Genomic DNA, 18,840 nt, shown 5'->3' on the forward strand with positions numbered 1-18,840 from the left:
TCACGAAACTGGAGCTGCAGCTCCACCATAGATAACATAATAATGGCCAGTTTTTTTTAAAAAAAGGGGAAAAATGCCGATCAAGGTGGAAATTATACTTATTAACTTATATATTGCTAAAGAATAAAAAAGTATAATGAAAGTTATCTGTAATATTGAAATATTATATAGAAATATTAAGTAAAAATATCTAGGGGGTGCTGCAGCTCCGCAGCCCCCTCGCACGAGCCGCCCCTGATGATTATGCCATATCACGGCATGATGCTCTCGTGATGAATGTCGTACATTCCTAGAAAGTTCAAATCGACAAACATAATCGGACGTTATTGCTACGTCAGCAATGCCGCGGTTACGTCACTACCTACGTCACAGCCTGAAGTGACGTCATTGTTTATTTTCAATACTTTTATTTTTCGTGGTGGGAAAAATCGTATTTGTTTTATGACGAATCAAGTGACTCATGACATTTTGGTGAGTCTTTTTAGTTTAAAGATAGTGTCTTTTCAGTACTGTAAAGGAAGATACCTATTCAAAATTCTATTGAGCTCATTTTGGTTGGTGAGAGAATACATAGGGACAACAGTAGCACTAAAACAATTACTAAGTCGGAAATAGTTGCGCAACGTAGAAACGTTATGGAGCGAAAGTATTGTATGGCACAATTGCACAACATAGTTGGTTAATAATTGGCTCAACACAATTGGTGGATAATAAATGTACGCTCTGCAGCTACATTGTATTCTAAAGCGTTATGTGACCGGGGGTTAAATGAAAGTGAGGTTGGCGCATTGTTGGTAAACACTAATGTGGGAAATGAGTTGGTGGGACTAGTGGAGTGGCTTCTAAAAATACTAACCACCCGTGTTAGGGAAGAAGGAAAGGATTTGTCAGGAAAAGAAAAGTTCACTAAAGTAGTATTTACGTGTAAACTAAGTTTGTAAGAAAACAAGTCTAACAAGCGTGTTCACCTAAGTCAAATAAAAAACCATACAACAGTAGCGTAAGTTTGATTACAAATACTGTTGCTAAGTTAAATAAGATCTGACATTCATTTCAATCCACAACCTAAAAGACTCTAGGATAAAAAAAAACACTTTAGACAATAACAATAGTTGTCTTGTTCTAACGTTATGCAAATATTTTCGTGACTGTTGACTTTTCATCGCTTAGCAGAAAAAATGTAACTAAGGCGTAATGTTTGGTAGACCGGCTTCATTACGCTTGGCCTACTATCATTTATTGATAAGTGTAACGTGATCACTGGTCTGCATGGACGGTTTAGAGCTGACGCAGTGTGAATGTATCCATCTTAGCTGGTAGATAATTGTAACACATCATTTGGTAATATTTTTTTTTTCAGATACACAATTTGAAACACACAATGTATCGTACAATTAATGTGGCGGCAACATTTTTTGTCTTAGCTGCGCTTGCGTTTGCAATTGTGGCGACCGATTCTAACTCGTGGATTATAGAAGATGGTGTGAATTATGGACTTTTTGAATATTGCTTCAATGGGACGTGTTTGTTTCACGAAGTACCTCGTAAGTTCTAAGTCGGTATGAATATTGTAAGCATATAACTTATATACAAACATATTTTCAAAATATTGCTTCACATGCCCAAACAGGGTTTTAGCCAAACTTCGCTGGTTTTTCGGAATTTTACTGATAATGACAATAGCCTTGTCGAAGTATTTCAATTTACATCAATCAAGAGTAGAGAGGGAGAATAAAAAAATGTACTGCAAGTATATTGTAAATAAAGCGACAAAAAGCATCGGTAACACACACAAACAAATCGATTAAAGGCGTGTAGGGATTCAAAGTGGCACCAAGAGTGGGATAAAATTTAGTTTATTGGTGTCAAAAGCGACAATTTATCGGCATCAGAACGTCTGTATTACCGTTTATCGTGTTGACGCGTAAATGGATATTCCAGGACTCCAGAACACCTCGCTTGTGTCAATCAATTATATGCTGTGATTTCGGGTGGTAGCAGGATTTGCCAAAACTGATGTCTTGGAGTGATTAACTTACTTTTCAAGTTGGTTTTTCATGTTTACATAGTAGTTTTTCTTCGTTAGGTAACTGTTTGTTTGAAATTTGAAGGGTTAAAATACATCGCACAATGTATTGGGACAACACCAAAGTCCTTTCAAATGTCAAATCTACTTTCGGTTCATTTCAGCCAAACTATTTACTACCTTATTCACTAATCTTCGTGTCAGGACATGTCAGTTTGTACTAAAACATTGTTCACTTAATGGAAGTTCCCTAACTTTGTCAGGCAAAACTGGTTACCTCATGTGTTGGACAAGGGCCGGGCTTTGAACAACTTGCTCTAATATTTACATAAGCACGAAAAGCAAATACATCGGCCTTGTGTAAGTTTGCTGTACCGAAACTGAGAGTACATTGTACAAGGGGTTGATACACAGGAGTGACTCCCATTGAACGCATTGGGAGTCACTCCTGTGTAACAATCCCTTGTACATAAGATTATACACGAATAATATATAAAAATGGTACCTTTTAACATAAACACAATTTTTGACAATGGTAAATTTCTCTCCGATTTTCATGTGTTTAAAATAACACGAAAAATACACGCTGGTCACCACTTTGAGTAACGTTATCGGTGTAATTTTCGACAGTTATATTTAGTTATTTTATTTACTGGCTGCATAGCTTTTGAGCAAGCGCGAGGGTTGAAATTCAAATAATTGTTGTCCTTGTTTCGTTGGTTTTATGCGGTACGTGTTTACCACCTGACAACTTTTTCTATCTCGGCGTACCACCTAAACCAGTGGTTTGTAACATTTTGTAGTCACGGATCTCTTTCATGAATTTTCTATTCTGCGGACCCTCAACGTAATTTACCGCATGTCTTTTTATGTTTCACGTTTCTTGCATTATACGTTTTTACGCTTTTAAAGCAGTTTCAGTCACATTCCTTTACATTTCAATGAAGTTTCTGTATTGGCCAATACAACAAATCGATGAATTTTTTACTTGACACAACGCGTGTTCTATAAGATCTAATGTCCATGTGTGTAATGATGTCACAATAAGGAAAATAAACACAAAAAAGTAATTGTTATTTGCCCTGTTAGGATGTGATATAAACAGCAAAAGCTACTGACGTGCCTCCTGGAAAGTTCCGGTGTACCACAGTTTGAGAACCACTGGTTTAATGAAAGATTATAGGAACCATTGAACTTAATAGACGTTTTTCAGCGATTTTAGGTTTTGGATATGTATACACACCTCGCAAAAAGCTGTGTTGGTTTTATTTGGTAAAAAAAACAAAGCGACACAATTGCACTAGGACAGTAGCAAGCCAAAAATGGCGGTGCAACAAAACTTTAGGGAGAGCAAATTAGTGGATTGCACAATTGGTGGATCATGACTAAACGCGCTGGAGCTACACCATACTACGAAACAAAAATATAACACATTTTGTAAATTATGGTGATGGGATCTTACGGAAATGAATTTTGTGCACTGTGAGTTACACAAAACTGAAGAGAAACGTGTGTGGGACGATTCGAGGGCCTCAATTACAAACGAGTGGTTAGTTTGTTAAGCCCTGGCCAGTAGCGCTTCATAATACGGTGTAGCTGCAGCGCGTTAAGTCATGATCTATCTACTGTGCTCTTCACTATGTTGTGCTTCATAACGTTTCAACGTTGCGCAGCTATTTCCGGCTTGGTGATTTCAGCACCGTTGTGACGCTTTATGTGCTTTTACAAAGCGAAATAAACCTAACTCAACTCAGGGTTTCGGCGAATAAATTGCTGCGATTCGACCGAAACCGAATCTTTTATGAGCACATGTCATAAAAGATTAAGACACAAGTTGGCTTTTTTGTCTAATTACACACAACAAAACTTCCCAATCCGAACAACCAATATCGCGTCAACTGGTATAACTTTTAAAGCAGTATCGTTCAGTCCACTCCAGATAAAAGACCGGTAATATTCGAAGGCAGGCAACGACGGTCGAGGCAACCTTAAAATTAACAGATTTAATATCACAATGTAACACAACTTTCCTGTTGTGGTAATACTAACACTTGCCAGGCACCAAACCTTAAGTGTTTATGTCAAAAGCGTAATTTACTGCTTCGCGCACCGTAACAAAAGATCCGATATTATTCCGCGGAATTGCTTGTGCGATACTGTCGAATATTCGGTTTCGGACATGACGAAATTTGTTCGATTCCGTGCATCAACGTTTGTAAGTACTGACGATGCGAAATCATTGCCTTAAATTACGCATTCCAAAAATGAAAACAGTAAATGTTGTAACGAATAATCTTGCATGAAAAATACAATGATTTTTTGGCGAGAATGTCTAAATTTACGCAACTAGTTTCCAATTTATGCCTAATGATAAAATTTTGTTCTAAGCCGCTATATACAAAAGTGGTATTTGTTTTTGGTTCTATACCCAATTGCTTTGATATTTACAGTGCTAACGAACATCACTATTGCCTTTCTCTGCATCTCAATCTTCACATGGTGCGGCGCTTTCGTCGGTTCATTTCTCAAGTTCTTCAAGGAGAATAAAACCATGAGATTTGTCATTCTGGTGTTTTCCGTCATATCTTGTGAGTTACCACATAGCAACATCAGAGTTGCAAGTCGGGCCAGACTTTTCGGCCGGGGTCTTTGAAAAAACGGGCCTGATTCGGGCCTGACTTTAAACTCTGTGTCAGTAGTTTTTGGAATAAATTTAACTAACTAAGTAGACAGTTGCGGGACCTGACCTAAGTCAAACGGCCCTAATGTTCATTACCAACTGTCTAATGTGTTTATTGTCTTGGTCTTTCCTGAGACTTTAATGTGTAGGCCTGTCAATCAAACTATCGGGCCTAAACGGGCTTCTCAAAAATGATTCGGGTTCGGGCCGGGTTTCGGGCTTGTACTTTCGGGTTCGGGCTCTAATTTCAGGCCCGTATGCATCTCTGAGCGACATAATTGCACTGAAATAATCACCAAGCTGCGAAATCAATATTACTGGTCAATCGGGCAATCCCCTACTGCGGAACTAATATCTGCAGCATACGAGGCAGGCAACAGTGCTTGTGATTTTTAACGTCCTTACCGCTGAGCCAGGGTAGCTCAGTTGGTAGAGCGCGAGTCCTGAAAAGGCTCTTGTCGTAGATTCGAATCCCACCGCAGGCTAGATTTTTCTTGCGTACGCCTTGCTATGTGGAAATGTTTGGTGACAGGCTGATTCGGTATGGCGCCTTTAATCGGCCTGGCGTATGATTTGGGTCAGATTTTTTTGTAACAAACAAGATTAAAAAAGGCTTGTAAGGTTGTCATGCACATTTGCAATTCGTCATTTTTACGCGACAATGCTTGGTTGCCCATTTCGTTTGGAAGCTATCTGTACGAACTTTTATGATATGGCTTTGTTTTTTCTTTCCAATATGTTAGACAGGTTTAAAGCACACTCGTTTAGGTTTATTGCTCAGCAAACAAGACAGAACGTGCGCTATCTGGTTTTAATACTTTTACAATTGCTGTGTAAACACAACCCCAAACTGGTATTTTCGCTTTAACAATACAACTATTTTTATACAGGGTGTTTAAACCTGGCTGGATGTATAGCCTACACTGCCGAGTACTCATCACGTATCCAGACCACTACTGCATACTGGGGTCACAGCTTTATAATCGCATGGTGCTCTACTGGTGCTGGATTCTTTGCTATTGTTTTCAACATTATTATATTCAGAAGTAAGGAGTTTTTGAACGTTTAATTTTTTTTACCAACGTATGGTTGGATACGAAACCTTTCTTTAACCGAAAATGTACCAACACCTTTAGCTATCTTTTTATAGGTGTCGGAAAAAGCACAAATACGTATTTGTAACAGTATATCTCCAAAAATACTGACGGTTAGAGTTATTAGGATTGGGGTAAGGCATTTTTAAAATTCATTACAAAATTTAGTTTCAAAATTACAATTTTCAGCACTTCCGAAACCCACACCCCTTTTCATAATAAATTAATAATTCAGCTCTTTGCACCACCCTATCGAAATCTAGCTTAATGTGGGGCTATCGTGAACAAAGCCTAAAAACACAGGTTGTCCGACCCGTTGTTATGCGATAAAGCCTATGGAGCCATTTTGTGTCCAAAATAATACAGACTGTATGAAAAAACACATATATTGCCTGATTTTTGCAATATGGAGAGCCTAAACGCGAAAATGATTGTCCAAATAGAATGAAGTGATATTTGAGACGGGAAGGGTTTGGTTATAAAGATAACATTAAGCCATGTATTTCTTTATTAAACAAGTGGACCTGTAGTGTAAAGGTTGTTGTGTACTTTTCCTGCATTTTAATTGCTAGCATAAAGCTGATATTGAAATGGGCGTTGCTTTTGACTTTCTAATTTACACACATTTTGTGTTTGCCTAACTTTGCCAAGCGCTGTGATCCCTTTTATTACACCGATGTCGCATCGCAAGCCATAAATCTACTTAGGGTTGACCAAATCTCCTAAAATCTTTATTAGGCAAATATTTTGAGCGAGTTAAATTGAAATGGAACGTTGCCAATAGTCATAAACAAGCGGTTATTGACTTTGAACAGGGTCAACTTTGCGATCTGAATGCACAATAGTAAACCCAGTTTGTGGCCGGGAATAACCCCAAAGGTATCTCTTTGTTAGCAAAGCCAAAGCTGTATTTAAGGCCTTGCTTTTGTGGTGCAAGTCGTGCGTTTGATATTTGTCGTGTAACAGGGCACTATGTCCAAGCTTTTTCCTCTAAAATTCTGCATCGTAAGGCAAGATGCGGATGGGTTGTTATATCTTGAATATGTTTAAAATACTGGCTCAAGCTGACTTTTTTAAACCATAGATGAAATTGCCAAAAGTTTGGAAAAACGAGTAAAGCATTTTTATGTGTTAATTCCCCTACTGACATTCCACATGAACCATGTCCATACGCCATTTTATCCAAAGCGTTGAGACCATCGAAGCGTATTTTTACCAAACTGTGTGTACGATAAAACAAGTCATTTTGTTTAAATTGTTGTCAATACAAACTTTGTTTCTGGACAAATTCATACGATTTTGGTTTCATGTGGTTCTTAGTCATAAGTATTTCGCAAGATTAAACAAATATTCCACTTCAATTATGAATGTTGATCAAGCGGTCAAAATTCAAACACTTAGCTCGAACAAATATTTAAGTTACACGGTTTAGCCGGTAGCTATTTTCCCAGAACCGAAGGTCAGAGTCGTTAGTAATAAACGCTTTCTGAATCTTGGTAACCTTCAGACAGATATGGTCTACATGTTAATATTAAATTATTTAATTGAACCAATCTGTAACCGTTGTTTTGGAACCACCTTTTTATGCTTAAAACGTATAAATGACCGTAAAATTTCTTACTAATACTCCGCACATTAAAAGATAGCTAAATGCTAGAAATAACGACAGTTTGGCCAACGACAGGGGTAGAAGTACGTTGTTGCATATCTACTAATCCAGCGTCGTGAATCAGTATTAGATGTTATAAACTTGCGTTTGCTATTTTATTAAAAGCGAAAATAATTGAAAAAAAAGTTTGCTGACATTGTGTACGATGTGTTAGTGTTTATTTATTTTTTTGACATTTTTTTACAGTGCCGATTGTTGAAAAGTCGGTAAAAGACAGCAAAACACCCAACGTGAAATCAGTTACAGAAAATTTGCAGCCACCAAAAGAAAAAGTCCACATGGAGAAGCTGAAGCCATCGACGGATATGAAAGACACAAAAGCCAAAGAAACGTCAATTGCTATATCTACAGCACTGTAACTAACTTTAACTCTTACTGAAAAATGATAAAAAAAAGCTTTCGCCTTTGCAATAGAGATTTAAACTGTAAAAAATCTCAGCAGTTTTAACAATTTAACTTAGAAGTAAATACAATTTGGCCCAATTCTGACAATGTTATAGCATACTATATTGTCCAAGGTTGTATTTTTCGATTTAATTAACAGATAAAATGTTCGTAATTTCCCGAGGCGGCAATAATTGTTCCAACTTTGCACCTTTTTTATTGTTTAACACAAAAACAATGTTTTGTCGTGCGATTAAGTTCAATAACTTTGAGCTCGATGTTGAAACTAACAAAACCAGCCTTTTGAGTTATATTTGAGTTATTTAATTTTCAAGTTTTTTTCTGTAGGGTTTAAAACCGAAAAATGCTCATGTATTGTATTTCTAAATGTGCACATGACAATTTAACCGAATAATCCTTCTAAGCAAAGAAAACCCATATATTATGTGCTGACATACATAATGATCGCCCAATGGCGACAAGTAGTGGCCAGAATATCAGTAGTTTGTTTAAACACAATGCCAAGGTAAACACCCTGTTTTATAAAACATATTAAACTTATGACAGCAAACTTTCACAAAATGAGTGTAATTTGATAAAATGTAAATGAAATTACTGGGTGAAACAACATCAGCCATCAAATGTTCTTTCTTAGATGCAAAGTTTTTTTCGCATTATGTATATTTTTGTTGTAAACGCTTTCGGTTCTTCTAACACACCACTGTTAAATAACGCAGTGCCTATTTGTAAATAAACTTTTTTATCGTTGCACCTTTGTCAACAATATGTAAAATATTAATTTGCAAAGAACTATATTTAAATTAACACTTTCCTATTTTGCGAGGTTTTGAACGGAAAGGCTCAATATATCCTGCCCCAAAGCCAAACTTTAGCATGTCCAAACTAAATAATTACGTTAAATAATTTGTTTAATTAGCTGATGTTTGTCTCCTGAAGTACATTCCCAGTCAGTTTTTTGAATCTATATTTTAAAGCGCCTTTGCCCTTTTGGCTCACTGTATGCCCAGTATAACTGATTGCATTTGAGTCACCTGGTGCAAAAAAAGACATAGCGCACTTTTCCCAAAAACCATAAACGTTAACGCCCAAACTAAATTAACAAAGTAAATCTAAGAATTAAAGCAGCGTGGTCCAATTGTGGCCCGCAAGACAATTTCGTTGCCCGCGAAAGTCCAACATTTTAATAACAATGATAACTGTTGTTTCCAGTGCTTTTAAATGTGAGGATTAAATGACGCCAAATACTGCAACATTTCTTATTGTGACACATTACAAGCATTATTATGTGTAATAAATTGTTTCTGGGTCAGCAAACCGTTCGGGCATTGTTGCGCCATGGTGTAGAAAATGAATGTTTTGAACGGAAGCTAATTGGTATACAACTAGAAAAGACGAAAAAAAATTCGCTATTGACTGAAAACGGTGTATAGTCGCCCTAATGTTTGTGCCCGAAAAAAAGTTTTACTTGCAAAAAAGTTTAGGCTCTGGTTGGCGGAGTAAGTTAACGATTTTTAATGGCCCGAAACAATATAAAGTTGGACTACACTGTTCTTAAACCATGTCTGAAAACAAATGCATAAAACTTGACTTTGTCATTAAACGTGGTATGGATTCCTTTATATGCCTAAACGAGTATAATTACCAACGTTTAAAGTTTGTACTTGCCAAAATTGGCTTCAAACGCCTTCAAAGCTACCTTGTGCCTTAACTATTACTGTATTTCTCCTGCTGCGGATACCTACGAAAAAGAACTGGCCACTTTTTTAAGTTACCTACAGAATCGAAATTCGACTTATTATTTACAAAATATTTCCGAGTAAAACGATACAGAAACAAACATTTTAACAATTTAAACACTTAAGACTAGCCTAAAGTTAGCGTACTTAAGACTAGAAATTTGTCCCAAATGGCATATTTCTTTCAAACAAATAGATCGAAGCGAGAAAACATATACTGAGATAACAAATTTAACAATATTTAACATAAAATAATGGTTGCTTAAATTAGCATGATTAGGACACAAACAGATCTGAGTGGGAAGAAACACAGAAACAACAAAATTACCAATGTCTAATAATAACATGACTTGCCATTCTTCATACTATCCGTAAAATGTCAAACATTGCTTTAATTAGATTCGTTTGGCAACACAAACACATTTGTATAAGTTACGCAACAACAACAACAACAAATGTAACAATATCTAACACAAAAGACTTACAACTTTAACAGTAAAAATCGATTTTTTACTTTGTTTGGCATTTTTTTTTCAAATAGTCGTAGACAAGAAATACACAAGTTGGTCCGATTTATCATGTGGTTTGTAAGCTCGCATTACAATTCATATTGCCACCCTACTCAACAATCTCAATCACTCTGTCATCTGCATCGGGGTTGTATCTCACAGACAATTCCGATGAACGACCTGCAAATGCGTGCAGAAATGCACATTTTCCAACCACCCATTTCTTGACATTGATTATTTGATCTTCTATTACTTTGGAGTATAGCAAGGGATTAAGAGCGCTGTTGATTGGAAGTAACAGACAAGCGCTTAACACGTAAGCATCTGGTGGCATCTTGATTCCTCCGACACTCAAGTACCCCATGACACAAATTGGAATCCAGCAACAGAAGTCCGTCACAATCAACCTCGAGATCCTCTTCTGCATCTTGGCGCTTACATCAGTGCTTCTAGATCCTTTCATGCGGTTGCTCTGTTTGTAGATGAGGACATATGCAATTACCATGTAGATGAACATGAGGAAGTTGATCGTAATAAGAAGTGTTGAATATTCCCAAGCGAATTCATAGGTTGTGGCAAACAAGCGTGGCATGCAAACACTTGTTTCTCCATAATATCCAAACTCGCCCTTGGGTGGATTACGAGAAAATGCTTCAGTGATGGTTTGTTTAACTTCAAACCAACTTTGTGGTTTGACTTTGGCAATTCTTTCCGCCAGGAGTGACATGTTTTTTCTGGAAACAAAATCAGTTCCGAAAATGTTGTTGGGAAACCAAACATCAGTTGTAAAGTATCCTGAAGTGACTTCAAGTAACGGTAGTGTTGCTAACGCAATAGATGTAATCCAGCAAACCAGTTCAGCAACTACAATTTTACTGACACCTACACTACGAATAATGAAAGGTTTAAAGGCTGATGCAAGGCGAAAGGTGGTCATAGCTGCCATAGTAAAAGCTGATGTTTCAGAGGACACAATTGCAAGGGCTCCAAGTCCTGAACACAAACTACTTGATCTCCATTCTTTATCGTGCAAACAATACGACCCAGAAAATTGAGTTGCTTGTAAAATAATTGCAAACAGGTAAACACCCATGAGGAAATCGGAAAGACTAAGGTTCAGTATAAAAACACTGTTGATGAATACGTTTTGCTTTCTGTCTGCTTTCCATAATCTGTGAACAGTTGCAACAAAAACAATCGTATTTCCTCCCAGGGCTAACAGAGCTGTTATCCAGAAAATTGCCTTATATACTGGATTAGCAATCATTTCGTTGACATCCGCAAACGCGTCCCTGACCAAGTTCACACATTCATCACTTCCGTCTGAGCAATCTAAAATTCCGTTCTGCACCAGTTTCCATTCAACTGACAAAGGTTGTTTGTTTGTGCAATAAAACCTTACTTTTTCACAACGACATTTGCTTTCATCAGACTCATTGTCACAATCGATAATTCCATCACAAACTGTTTTTCTATCAATAGAAATCCTATCTTTGGTTTTGCAATAAAAACGAGTTTTGTTACAATGTTGTGCAAATTCATCTGAGCCGTCGTCACAATCAACTTTTCCATTGCACGCCTGAGTGCTTTTAATGTTGATTTCTCTATTTGAAAAACAGTAAAACAAATTCGGACAATTGAGTTCACCATGTAATTGCAGGCTGTCCACAACTGTTCCATCGCATATTGAGTTTAACAAAACCATGGCATCAATCCCCTTGCTTAGCCAATACTTAAATTCACCCCTCAACACCTGATTGTCAGTTCTTGCACACTTAAATAGTTCGTCAAGTCCTAGGCTTTCAACGTTTTTTGGTAAACACTGATATTGTTCCGAGTTATTTGCGGACGAACAGTATTTTGTGTTTATTTGATCCACACATTGCACGCTTGAGTTGCACAACTTCCCACTTTGAACCGAGCAAACAGATTTATTTTGGCAGTGCATCTGGTTTGATGGACAAACACCCTTTATGTCGTTACACAAACTTTGATTTAAACACAAACATTCATCTGACATATCAAAGCAATCCACTATACCATCACAAACCTGCTGGTGTGATATGATTAACTTTTTATCCAAGCACCTAAAACATCTAAACTGTTTGTCGGCAAAACAAAGATCAGATTTATCAGAACATTGCGCCACTGAATCGTAAACGTTGACTTGAGGCAAAACACAAGCACTTTGTCTCGATGATCCTGAACATTTAAACCCAAATCCTGACTTAATTTCGTCGCTATTGTCACTGCAACTACTAACTGAGTCACAAAAGTCACTTCCAGCTATGATGTTTTGGTTTTCACAAATAAAATGTTTTTGACAAAAATTTTCTCTATGGCAGTTTGAAGAGACACAAATCACATTCTTTCTTACACAACTGCTGATGTCATCAGCACATGATGGTTGGATTACTGTTGTGCACTCTGCTGAAACTGTGGAATGTACGAGATACCTGGCAAGTTGTTCACTCTTACAAGTTATGGCAAACATAGTACAAGATTGACAGGTGAAGTTGGAAACTGAACAAAGTTCGTCACTTCCATCAAAGCAATCCTTAAATGCGTCACCAATCCAGTCAAAAGGTATGCATCTGCCAGTAGATGGGCAATGTTTGTCACCAGGTCTACACCGACATCTTGCATAAACTCCAGAGCAGTTACATGTGTAATGTGTCTCGTCACTGCCGTTAAAACAGTCAGGATTTCCATCACACAACAAAGACCTGTTAATACAACTTCCCTCCATACCGATGCACTGTTTTGTGCCATTACATGCACATTTGTACTCATTATCAGCTGGACAAGTGCAATTAACTTCATCACTCCAATCGCCACAGTCATTTCTTCCATTACATTGCCAGTCTATGTCGATGCAGCCACCCCATATAGTTGTGCAGTTCTTTGTTTTGAAACAATCGCATCGAAACTCTCTATCAGCTGGACAAGTGCAATTAACTTCATCAGTCCAATCTCCACAGTTATCAACTCCATTACATTGCCAGTCTTTGTTGAAGCAACCATATCTAGTTGTGCAGTTCTTTGCTTTGTAACAATCACATTCAAACTTATGAGCTGGACAAGTGCAATTAACTTCATCACTCCAATCACCACAGTCATTATATCCATTACATTGCTCGTATTTTTGGAAGCAACCAAAGCCGGTTGTGCAGTTCTTTGTTTTGTAACAATCGCATTCAAATTTCCTATAAGCTGGACAAGTGCAATTAACTTCATCACTCCAATCACCGCAGTCATTAATTCCATTACATAGCTGGTATTTTTTTAAGCAATCAAAGCCGGTTATGCAGTTCTTTGTTTTGTAACAATCGCAGTTAAATTTCCTATAAGCTGGACAAGTGCAATTAACTTCATCACTCCAATCACCACAGTCATTAATTCCATTACATAGCAAGTATTTTTTTAAGCAACCAGAGCCGGTTATGCAGTTCTTTGTTTTATAACAATCACATTCAAACCTATCAGTTGAACAAGTGCAATTAATCTCATCACTGCCATCTATACAATCTATCCATCCGTCACATCGATTCCCCTCCCACACACACGCAATAATACCTTTACAAGTTGCGTTGAAGCAGTCACATTGAAACTTGCCTTTGCTACAAATGTCACTTAGCTCGTCACTCCAATCACCACAGTTGTTTCCGTTATCATTTACCCACGACATCTCAATACATCCTGGTCCGTACCCACACCTTCCAAACTTGTGACACGCACATTCGAACATTGAAGAAGGACAGGTGCAGTTGGGACCGCGGTACGGTTTCTCGCACACGGGGAGATTTCCAGGTTCTGTGGGTAAAAAAGTAAGTTTTACAAAAAGTAAAAATAGGAGAAATTTGGAAAGTAACGGAAAGTTTAGTTTGCTGCACAGTATATGCTATTAACCTTTAAATTAACTAATAAGTTCAAGTAAAACCCTTCAAACTTACTTGTATAAGGTCGAGGAGCGACACTGAAATCCTCACCCGGACATTTACCCTCTGCGCATCCGACGAAAAGCAATTGAAACATTAACCACAGCATGTCTACTTTTATCTTGTAACTCTTGACACAAGATTTTAGTTTCATCTGGCAAAAAAATACTTTTTCAGGGATACTAAGGCTATTTGTGATATTTTTGAAGAATTAGAAATTTTGTCTAAAAATGTTTGCTACAGTACAATGTATTTAAAAACTCTCTGTAGCCAATAACGTGCTGACATTAGTTTTATTGATGTTGCAAAACCGATTTATGCCGGTTTACCAAGCCTTTCTATGACGACAAGGTGTTCGCCAAACGATCTAGACCTGTAGCCGAATGTCAAACCTTTTTGATTAAAGACACATCAATATTTTATTACAAACAATTTTAAACTGTTAGCTATTGGGGTTGTAAGGTCACAAAGAAATGGCTTAATGTTCTGTTTGGGTCAACAATTTATCAACCTCAATATAACGGTTGTGACATCACTATCGCAAATGCGTCACTGCATCCCAACATGACTGACAACTTCCTATGCGAGCTAAACGATTGACTTGCAAAACGACACCAGTAATACATTGCATGCAAGCAATGCAAAACTGTCACACAAAGAATTAAGACATGCATTGTTTCTAAGCCGTGCCTTTGGGAGAAATGCTGGTACGATACGTTTTACGAAAGAAAGAGTCTACTTTCATGGTTATTGCGCTAAATGTGTTCTTAAAATTAAAAAAAAACATTTAATAAACGATAACAGAAAAGCGATCGCCAAAAAAGCATTTTTGGATTACTTGTGACTATAGCACAGATTGGTACAAACCTGGCGGTGGACTTTGCGCAGCTTTCTGTTATCGAGTGGATTGCAGTTGGCATAATTCTAAGTAACACTCTAATTGTAGACCCTGAACGACCGACCTGCAAGACTAAGCCTCACAACGGGGGTTTGTCATGAAAGGCAAATGACACTTCTTGTTGTAATAAAATCGGAGCGACAACAGCTGTTCTTTTCAAAAACTTCGCAAATTTCTTTTTTAAAAACTTCGTAAAGTAAATTATCTTTCACACTTTGCTAAAAAAGGGTTTAAGGTGTTGATAAACTTATACCTCTTGCTTGAAAACTGACCTGATGATGAAATAAGGGTGTGCGGGGCAACGCTATGACTTCATTTCAATCTTATTTGTTACCTAAAGCAAGCTCAATCATTACATTAAAGCTTTCCATGTTTAAAGCTTGTAAAGTTATCCTCCAAATAAAACCGGTTTGTCAGTGTGGCGCTTGTTCAAATTGTTTTTGGAAGCACTGTTGCATAGACGCAAAAGTGCAAAGTGGCTGATTTACAAAATGCAAGCAAGACAAAATTGCCACTCGCTTAATGAAGATACCATCATTTATTTACATAAATTACGCTATTCATGTGTGAATAGTTATGTTTGGTTCTAAAAACGAAACAAAAATATTTAGGAATTAGAAACACTATACACATACACAATGCAGGCGCAAACTAGGTAAGACAAGTAGAAAAAAAACACAGGAGTAAATAGTAACAAACTTTCCTTTGCAAAATTCATCTTGTTCTCTAATTATTTCAGCCTAAAGTAAATATGGCTAACATCATCATAAAGTGAAAGTTAACATTCAATATTAACATAAGGTGAACATTATATGCGCAAAACTGCAGGCTTGCATATTTACGTAAACATGCATTGTGACATCATTTACATAAATACGTCACTGTCTCCCTACAAGACTGACACGACTTCCTATGATAGCATAGCAATTGGTTATGTCTCTTCGCGTGCAAAACGACACCGGTGGAACGCTTTCTTTCGTTAGCTCTTGAATATGTTAAGTGTCGCATAAAGAGAAACTGATTCCAGTTAATCCAGGTTTTTCTTTATAAAACTACACCCAAGACAGTTGCGATTCCAATCTTGTAACCGAGCAACAATCTTTTTAAGCAACATAACACGAAATCTAGCCGTTTCGAAATCGTACAAAAACACACAGTAACTGAACATACCAACTGTTTGGTCACGTTGGGTTTGTGCTTGTAAGTGATGTGAAACAAATTCTACACAAGCAAACATTCTTCAGTTTCGAACATTACAACTAAAGGGCCGAATGTTGGTAAAAATAAAATAAACAAAGAAATAAAATGACTCCTTTATGGAGATGTAAAAAAAAAAAATTACAAACCTGACTTCGCAGATGTTGTAACCTGCTATATCCGTTTCTGCGCTTGTGCTAAACTGTGCGACTTTATCAAATCCCGTTTGTTTGTATTCACACGGTCCATTGAGTTTATACTGCAATGGAAATTAGTAACACGCCGTACTGAGTCAGTCGGTCATGAAGCATTCGCCACCATATAGCAAGGCGTATAAGCTATAAAAATCTAGCCTGCGGTGGGATTTCCAGGACTCGCTCTCCAGTAACTGAGCTTAACTGATACTGGTCAATCTGGCGATTCCCTACTACGAAGCTGACATGAGGCAGGACACGGTACAATTTTCGGGGAATGCTACACTGAACCTGTGTAGCTCAGTTGGAAGAGCGCGAGTCACTGAAACGCACATGGTTTCAAACTGGTTTTGGCCGGTTTCTGCATTCTTATTTTGTCTACAGGAGCAAATAAAACAACAATCATCAAAGACTTGCTTAAATTTTACACAAGTAACTTCAGGTTTTGTGTTTTTGTCTGTAAGTCGCATTAATGAATTTTAAAAATGCTTGAGGGCTCGGGTTACCATGCCCGATAAAAATAAGACAAAATCAGAAAAAGTTTTTTGTAACGAAATATCGTGAAGAAACGCTTTCAAAATCTAAAAAACGGCCATTTTGAAAATTGCGGACAGACTAAGTATTGATATTTGGTTAATAAATTTGTATTTCCATCATATTTAATCGAATTGTGCCAAGATTAGAAAAACAAATGTAGTATAAATTGCAAAATCTGGAGTTCTAATGCAAAGATCTGTAAAATATATTCAATAATATAATCGCAAATTGCAGTTATAAGACAGTTTGTGAACAGTTTTGTGCTAAAAACGCAGAAGGTATATAAAAGAGCTTTACGATTAATATAATTTAGAAAAATTATTAACTGTATTCACGTAGTTTCTTAAATCCTTAAAGCATTTTTCCAACATTGCGTATTTTTTCAGTTAATCTATTCTATTCTGCTTGTCCTGAATCGCATAGTTTTACTGCAATAATCAAATCATATTTGTCATTATCCATAATTGGCCATAGATTGAACGTTTTAATCATTACCGTCTGTAACAATCTACACTAAGCGATCTAAACAGTGAATTCACCAACTGATACAATGCAACCTATTTATCAGTACTTTTCATATTATGGGTTATTGGCTTCAATCTTCCAGGAAATTACCTGAGTTAAATTTAACGAGAGTTAAGCAACTCCAGACTTGTACCAGCAAGGTTACGAGAACACTGTATTAAAGTTCTTGGGAAAAAATTCAAATGCAACCAATACTTCATAAGAACCTGACATGTGCAACATACAAGGCAGGCAACGACGCCTATGATTCGACTTTCTGTGTCTTCTCTACTAAACGTGTGTAGCTCAGTTGGTAGAGCGCGAGTCCGGGAAATACTGCTGTTGTGGGTTCAAATCTGCGGAGGCGAGTGTGCGCGCCCGTGCTTTTACTTGAAAGCTTGTTATTTCTTCTGCTTTTCGTAGCTCGTATCGGTCGTCTGCAGTAGCGAGTAAGTTCATTATTACGATTTTAACGCTTGCTGCATAGAGCCGACATGGTCCACAAAAGATCAATTTAGTTCTTGTCTTTTATTCTGGTTACGCAACACACAGCAAGTCTCATTAATCTCAAGGAAAGGGTACGATGGAAAAGAGAAAGATCAACGATAAACATTGGCTTTTAAACTGATACTCGTTTTTCGTGCGATCATTCCAGAACTGTACCTTCTTTTACTCACATCAGATATTAGTTTTTTTAAAGTTAAACGCTTGCAAAGATATGCAGCACTGCAATGGATTGCACAACTATTTCCAAACACCCGGTTTACGCAACAGCCTGTCTTATGGCCAGGCTGTTGGAACATATGAGGAAGACGGGAACATGTAACGACGACACCGAATATGTACTTCCAATAGTTACTGAATCATGAGAACACATGGAACATTAAAGTTACACAGCTCGGTAGCATATGTCGCAAAAGCAGCATATAATTTTCATGGGACGAAAAGTCATGGTTGCAAAGTTAAAATTTTCCATTACCTAATGCTTAGCCAAACCAAAGTGCCAAAATGATGGTTTAAAAGCACGTGACCGCTACAAATCCCAGCAGAGGTAAGATTTTCTTGTTTGTGCCTTGCCACGTGGGAATGCTTAGGAGACCGACGTAATTCGGTGTAACGCCTTTAATAGGCCTGGCCTACTATGATTTATTCCGCATGGATTTGTTTCGATGGATAAACCAATTGTTAGGGCGTCATATGACGTTGCACACGATAGGCGAGAGATTGTAAAGGCAGCAGAATCCCCATTGGCAAACATTATTTTGTAGAATCAAAATGTGTTTTGTTTGGCTCAATTGGCCGACATATTTGGTAAGCTAAATTATCTCAATTGTTAAGGGCAAGGAGGTGGTGTAAGGGTAATACAATTTCATGAGAAGCTAAGTGCTCTTTGAAAGGAATTACAAGCGTGGCTTGTTCGGGATGTGAATCATTAGTGTTAACAGCGGATATA

At 37.4% G+C, this 18,840-nt stretch overlaps 1 protein-coding gene across 1 annotated transcript; it reads left to right on the forward strand.

Moving 5' to 3' along the window:
• Positions 1-1,369: 1,369 nt before the first annotated feature.
• On the forward strand, positions 1,370-8,622 carry LOC145220199 (uncharacterized). Its single transcript, XM_080087475.1, has 4 exons — positions 1,370-1,544; positions 4,477-4,614; positions 5,597-5,752; positions 7,656-8,622. Exons 1-4 carry the CDS (start codon positions 1,382-1,384, stop codon positions 7,826-7,828), a joined length of 630 nt encoding a protein of 209 aa, XP_079943601.1. The 5' UTR covers positions 1,370-1,381; the 3' UTR covers positions 7,829-8,622.
• The last annotated feature ends 10,218 nt before the right edge of the window (positions 8,623-18,840 follow it).

Source organism: Phallusia mammillata, chromosome 3 (assembly GCF_965637545.1).
Source record: "Phallusia mammillata chromosome 3, kaPhaMamm4.hap1.1, whole genome shotgun sequence".
In the NCBI taxonomy this organism is placed as follows: Eukaryota; Metazoa; Chordata; class Ascidiacea; order Phlebobranchia; family Ascidiidae; genus Phallusia; species Phallusia mammillata.

Excerpts from the sequence above, each read along its gene's own strand:
- LOC145220199 (XM_080087475.1), top strand. The coding sequence starts at position 1,382 with ATGTATCGTACAATTAATGTGGCGGCAACATTTTTTGTCTTAGCTGCG. Across the intron at positions 1,545-4,476 it reads TTTGTTTCACGAAGTACCTC|TGCTAACGAACATCACTATT; the intron begins GTAAGTTCTAAG and ends TGATATTTACAG. Across the intron at positions 5,753-7,655 it reads CAACATTATTATATTCAGAA|TGCCGATTGTTGAAAAGTCG; the intron begins GTAAGGAGTTTT and ends ATTTTTTTACAG.